Raw genomic sequence first — 6,985 nt, 5'->3', positions numbered from 1 at the left:
AAAATCCCAATACTTCGTGTGGGGGGTGGGGGGGGGGATGATCACTGGATGGTGGGGAACACATGACTAAGCCTAGACTGGTTAGAGGAACTAGGTTTACGGTTATGCATCTCTACAATCAGGCTTTACTCATGAGGCAAGGATAGAGACTTTTGCAAAATCCCAATAGTTCGTGTGCGAGGGTTCTCAAATCCAAGTACTGCCTGAATGATGACTTACTTGATTCAGTTTTTGAGTTAGGAATCCCAAACTAACCAGGGCAGATTTTTCATCCCTTCGATGTTGAGGCCATATGCAATATTAAAGTTCTTGCGATGGATATAGTGGATTGGCAGCCACTCCGACGGCGCCCACGTTGAAGGTCCGAACCTATGGACCTACAGGTTACCCATTATCCTACTAGAGGAGGCGCCGGCCAAACTGATAACCTAAAAAATTTCTACAGGCTATGCGGTCCAACACCAAGACCGCATCGGATCGGACCACTTGAATTTTGAGCAGCATTCGCCTCAACTTTCTCAACGCTATTGCAAGTGCCCATCCGGTGACGTCAAGCACAGGCAGCCACTCCGATGGCAGCTCCGAAGACGAGTACAAGATGGCGCTCCATATAATGCTCGAACGCTCGCGGGTCGATACGGGCGACAACTCCGGGTCTGGTGCGATGCCTCCTATTGCCCGTCGCTGCAGCGCCGACGCCGGCGCCTGCCCTGCCCGCCCTGCGCGCGGATCTGCGCTGGCTACCCAATTTGCTCCGCCCGCCCGACGACTTCCTCCACCTTGGCCGCTGCTCCGTGCGGGCAGCTGCGGGTTCTAGTGCCTGCTCCGCCGGCGCTGTGGATGCGGACTCCCGAGTCGGAGGCACGCGCCGCCTGCCGCGAGAGGTAGAGGGCAAAGGAGATGGGGGCGGGTCCGACGCGGCTGCGCAGTCTACTCAGTGCCCGACAAGGAGGAGCATCTCCTCCAGCGGGTGTACCGTAATCACTTACCACGGCGGAGACGGACGCCCGACGTCTCCGGAGGATCAACGCCAAGCAGCTCCGACTCAGCATTGAGCAATCCGAGCGGGAGGCGGCGGTGGCGGCGAGGGTGGGCAAGCTCAAGCGCAAGCAAGCACACATCGTCCGACGCTTGCAAGGGTACATCATCTCCTCCTCCTCCTCCTCCTCCGACGGTCCGACTCCGGCGGCTCCGACGTCGACCCACCTCCTGTTGCGGATGCCTACAGTAGCGTCGGCAACCGGAAGGGCAAAGGGCCGGCGATGAAGTGGTGAAGCTCGCCCTCTCCTTTTATATAATCTAGTTCTAGTATGTAGTTAGAATGTGCCGGATGAATTATGCCCGTTTGGTGATGTTTATGTGAATTATGCCCGTTTGGTGTTTACATGTCCGTTTCCTGTCGATTTTGATCATTTGGTGATCTACGTACTACGTTGCATGGATTTGTATGGATATAAGATGCCGGATTTGAGATACGCGTGGGTGGAGACGCGTATATAGGAAGCGCACGATCAGTGTCCGCGAACGCACCGGCTGTAGATGCTCTTAGTTTTTTTTGAGACAACTGTAGATGCTCTTAGTGATGCTCAGCCGTGGAGCGCCGCTCCTATCAATGCCCATACAAATGGCTATGACTGGTTGTATCGTGGTTGAGCTTTATTTATAAAGGAGGCAAGAGTCTTTTCCGGCAAATCACAAGTAAATTGAATAAAACCATCATTTTAAGGGTTAGGTTTGCGAAATACACTAGGATGCAGTTTCTCTGTAGAAAACACCACATCTTGCGTAATTGTTTTGCAAAAACCATTGATCGGCGGATTTGGCTCGGTTAAGCGTGTTTATGACAGATGTGGCTTTTTTTGCCTACGTGGCGTAACATTTTGTGCCAGGTCAATTTTAATATAAATATACGAACTAGTCCATAGGTTTTACATAAACACCCCTAAATCAAAAAGAAAAAAATGCAATCAGCCCACGTGTATCCTCGCCACTGGCTGGGGCGGTCAACGCAACCGGCGTCGGGCGCCTCCTCGCGTAGGAGGCCAAATCGGGGGGAGGGGCGGCACCCCTCGCCGGATCCAGCAGCCGGCGTTGGGACGGCTCCTTGCCCTGGAGGCCAATTCGAGGCCGCGACGCGGCATCCCTCTCCGGATCTGGCAGCCCGCGCTGGGCGTCTCCTCAGCAGGAGGCCAAATCGGCGCGGCACCCCTCGCCGGATCCGGACGAGGTGGTGGCACTGGGGGCAAATCGGGGCGACAGTGCAGCATCCCTCGCCGGAGGTGGCGGCGCCTAGAGCACGTGCGCGCGCCGACGTCGGCAGCTCAAGTGGTGGTGCGGGGCTGCGTGTGGTGCATTGAGGGCACAACCACTGTGGTGGAGTGGAGCGGGGAGCGCCGGGGCTGGCTCGAGGTGGGCCCTTACCCGTCTGGACTCGAGGTCGGCACGACATGCGCAGTCGAGCGGCGGCAGTGGCGGGCGCATGGTGGTGACCGGCGTCATCGAGTTCGAGGAACGCTGCGGCGGGCACGTGTTGTGGGTGTTCGACTTCAAGTCCAAGAACTGGACCGTGGTGCGCCCTCCTCTGAAGTTCGCCGGCTTCGTCTTCTCCGGCGAGCTACTACTTGCGGCAGCGTGCGGGATCCTCTCCTCGGGCGGCTGCGGGAGCGAGGCTGACAAAGTCCAGGGAGGGAGACGGGGGGAAGGGCCTGGGCGGTATGGGAAAAGAATGTTGTGGGTGTTTTTGCTTTTTGACACATCCAGCGCTCTTTTTGGCAAAACGTTATGCCACGTCACCGAAAAATAGGTCCCATCTGTCATAAACGCGCTTAACCGAGCCAAATCAGTCGATCAGTGATTTTTGCAAAACAATTACGCAAGATGTGGTGTTTTCTGCAGAGAAACTGTATTCTAGTGTTTTTCGCAAACCTAACCCTCAAAGTGGTGGTTTTATGCAATTTAGTCGGCAAATCACCAAAGGTGATATGATCAAAATTTAAGTTGTTTAGTTTTTGCAGGAAATTTTGCCAACTCAAAGCTTAGCATCACAAATTCTTTGCACCGGAGGTTGTGAAGCGTACGTACGTAAGCGTTTTTATCGTTCTCTTTATTTAAACGTCCACCACACAAGCTTTCTTGCATAGAGGTCCATTTGGCACCCGCGAACATTGAAATGGAAATTTCCTCGCTGTCGTACATCTCACCAAAGCATATGCCAGGGACGGGAGCACACAGCACAGAGTACATACACGAATAGCCATCGGTTACAGTCCAAATCATCGTCCCAAACAAGAGATGTGAAGATAAAGAACCGTCTGAAATCCTACACTACACGGGAAAAAAAAACGTCCCAATCACCACCCTTCGCTCTCAATGCCCGGCCGAATGCCAATTCGACCAATCATTGCCGGCCTTCTCCACGGAGCAAAGAAGCTGTGATCCTCACAAGGTTTGAGAGGAAACAAGAACATACACATACAAGAATCCAAAGCTCCTTGGTAATTCAAAGTGTTCTTCCCTTCTTCCGGCGCCTATATAAACCATGCATGGCAATGATATCTCTCATCTCAGACTCAGAGATCAACAGCCATCTCACCCAAGATGAAGAGCATTTCTTCCTTCTCCCTGCTTCTCATTTGCCTGGCTGCACTGCAGCTCCACGCCAATGCCTCTCAGGAGGCCCAGCTGAGAGAGTTCATCTCGTCTAGGAAGAACAGCGACAGCACCGACACGTTCAAAGTGCGCAACATAGCTGACAGGTTTGCCGGCAGCCTGAGCGCGGAGAGCTCTGTCTCTGACCAGAGCTCCATGAAGGCGGCCGACATGATCACGGCGTTGCCCGGGCAGCCGGAGGGCGTTGACTTCAACCAGTACGGCGGGTACGTGACCGTCGACGAGGAGAACGGCCGCGCGCTCTTCTACTACCTCGTCGAATCGCCCTCTGGTGCCTCGGACAAGCCACTCGTGCTGTGGCTCAACGGAGGTTAGAATGATCAACAAGAAGTTGATCACTCAAACATCTCTTGTAGAAATTTCTCTAGAACAGCAGTGACACTTGTAATCTCGCATAAACAGGGCCAGGATGCTCGTCGCTAGGCTACGGGGCAATGCAGGAGCTCGGCCCCTTCCGTGTGACCGAGGACAACAAAACCCTCAGCAGAAACATGAACGCCTGGAACAACGGTAAGTACCCATGCATGGCTAGCTTTTTCTACCAGTTTAATCCTGCCTTTAGCACTCGATGTATCAGTGATCATATATATGCATGCATGGCAAGACTAATGCTTTGCTGGTGAAAAATAATGGCAGTGGCTAACGTGATCTTCCTCGAGTCACCGGCTGGTGTGGGATTCTCTTATTCAAACACGACTGCGGACTACGATCTCAGTGGAGACGAGAGAACCGCCGACGACGCCTACGTCTTTCTGGTGAAATGGCTGGAGAGGTTCCCCGAGTACAAGGGCCGCGTCTTCTACATCTCCGGGGAGAGCTTCGCCGGCCACTACGTGCCGGAGCTCGCCGCCACCATCCTGCTCCACAACACATACAACAACAGAACGATCATAAACCTTCAGGGCATCCTGGTAGGTCAAATTAACTAGCTGTATACCAAGATGAAATGGAACATTGTACATAGTTTTTTCGTTCTGTTTTTTAGGTAGATTTTTTCATTCTGTTCAACGCTGATGTTTGTCATATTTTTTGTTGAAGGTTGGAAATCCGTACCTTGATGCCAACAGGAACATTAAGGGGGCGATCAACTACTACTGGACCCATGCGGTGATGTCCGACGAGGTCTACGCCAATATCACCAAGAACTGCGACTTCGACAGCGTGGATGGTACGTTTACGAACGCCGCATGCAATGGCGCCGTTGACGGGTTCAGCGCTGGCAACATCGATGGCTACGACATATACGCTCCAGTTTGCATTGACGAGCCCAATGGAGGGTACCACCCCAGTGGCTACGTAAGTCAACGGTTGTTCTTGTATTTTTTTTCTGATGAAGGACAACATTTATTTTTCGAATTCCTTTTCGAAACGAGAAAAAAAAGGAAAACATTTCTTACGTGTACAGTAAGAACTAGTCTATGTTCTAAAGAGCTAACCGGTGTTTTTCTCTCTCCAAATTGCAGTTACCTGGGTATGATCCCTGCAGTGATTATCCTACTCATGCCTACCTCAATGATCCAGCGGTGCAGATGGCTTTCCACGCTAGAATGACCAAGTGGACAGGGTGCACGTAAGATCTTTCATTTTCCATTTAATATGCACTTATTAATCGCTAATCGATTTCACCCGCACGTAGGTAACTCATGTGATTTGTTCGTCCATGCAGAAACTTGAACTGGAAAGATGCGCCAATGTCTATGCTGCCAACCATCAAATGGTTGATCGAAAGCAAGCTTTCGATTTGGATATTCAGGTAACTGACTTTTTTTCGATAAAGGGGGGCTTTTATTCACTCAAAATGAAGCATCAAGTGGATACAAACACATTGAGCACACACCCGGCCTCTGCATCACAGGACGCAGAGCAATCTAATTAATATTCTCACACATTTTAAAAAGTATCGTCTAGTGTAGTAACAAACCTGTCTCCATGTTTCAGTGGTGATTTTGATACTGTGTGCTCGCTTCCGGGGACGAGGTATTCCATCCAGGACCTTGGCCTCTCTGTGACCACCCCATGGCGTCCATGGACAGCGAAGGAGGAGGTAATTAAATTCCCTATTGCGAACGCTAGTGTTTATCCTAGATCACCTTCAAACTGGCGGGTTTTTACAAGGATGGTTGCACTTGCAGGTGGGAGGCTATGTTCAGCAGTACGCGGGGGGATTCACATTCCTCTCCGTGAGGGGAGCTGGCCATCTGGTTCCATCCTTCCAACCTGAGAGGGCATTGGTGATGTTGAGCTCCTTCCTGAATGGGATGCTCCCACCTTACGTAGAGCAGCAGTGATTCTTGACAGCCATAAAACTCCATCCATGAGAGGTCTTCGTTAGCTCCAAGCTTGATGACAAGTGCTGTGGATGAAGTTGCAATAGTTTTTTAATATTTTTTAATGTTCATTTGCTTAGCGTGTGGCTTAATATTTACTTGTATCCGGTTACTGTTGAGAATGGTTTGTCCTAGTGGACATGGATTTCCTTTCAACGAATTTATGACAAGATCTTAAATAATGATAAATATTGTGCCTTATTGCGAGAATTGCCGAACATCACCGTCTTGCCTGCCATTATTAAATGATACCCCATCCATTGTTGCGGGAATCGTTGCAACATATTTAGATAAGGTTGGAACATGGACATTTGGATTAATAATATGAGAATTGAAACTAGAGGTATATGATTTGTTGTTTTGATTTTTATATAGTTGTAAACTATTGATTGAATGTAAGTAGCAAACTAGTTTTTCCATGCATGGTTGCATGTTGAGATCGTTTTCCCCTATGCATGGTTAATCTTATCTTATCATTTTTCCACGGGCTAAACAAGTAATGTAAAATGCCGTCGTTGCACTTATCTTGGTCATTACGCAAATAATTGTCTCTCCAAGAGTGTCATGATCATTCGTGAGAATGGTGGGTATGAGTTATCGTGACTATGATAAGGAGACTTTAGCTCTTATTGCCCATGAGAATAACATCGCAGTGAATCTGATCAAAATGTGCAATACATGCCTACCAAAGATGCGGATAAGTATGCTAGTTTGATTGCTCAATGGGTTTTGAGCGCTTAATTGACCCTGGTTGAGCAAAAATTAGGGGGCCAATCACAACAACAAAGAAAACACCCCCACCCCCACCCCCCAATAAAAAGAAAATAACATCTAGATCCCTAAGGGGTGAATTATTGAACGAAGCCATCGCCTGCTTTCAATCTGCATCGCCGCATGGCGCAAACAGGAGGTGCCGAAGAGTCATCGCTGCACCATCACGTCAAAGATTTGAGATCCAAAGAAAGCACCCATGGTCATTGTCGGAGCGC

At 50.1% G+C, this 6,985-nt stretch overlaps 1 protein-coding gene across 1 annotated transcript; it reads left to right on the top strand.

Moving 5' to 3' along the window:
- The first annotated feature begins 3,597 nt into the window (after nt 1-3,597).
- LOC123124926 (serine carboxypeptidase 1-like) lies at nt 3,598-6,185 on the top strand. Its single transcript, XM_044545475.1, has 8 exons — nt 3,598-3,979; nt 4,072-4,179; nt 4,306-4,580; nt 4,708-4,965; nt 5,133-5,239; nt 5,336-5,422; nt 5,608-5,713; nt 5,802-6,185. Exons 1-8 carry the CDS (start codon nt 3,598-3,600, stop codon nt 5,955-5,957), a joined length of 1,479 nt encoding a protein of 492 aa, XP_044401410.1. The 3' UTR covers nt 5,958-6,185.
- The last annotated feature ends 800 nt before the right edge of the window (nt 6,186-6,985 follow it).

The sequence above is a fragment of the Triticum aestivum genome, chromosome 5D (assembly GCF_018294505.1).
Source record: "Triticum aestivum cultivar Chinese Spring chromosome 5D, IWGSC CS RefSeq v2.1, whole genome shotgun sequence".
Lineage (NCBI taxonomy): Eukaryota > Viridiplantae > Streptophyta > Magnoliopsida > Poales > Poaceae > Triticum > Triticum aestivum.
This window is presented reverse-complemented; position numbering and strand designations above follow the sequence as displayed.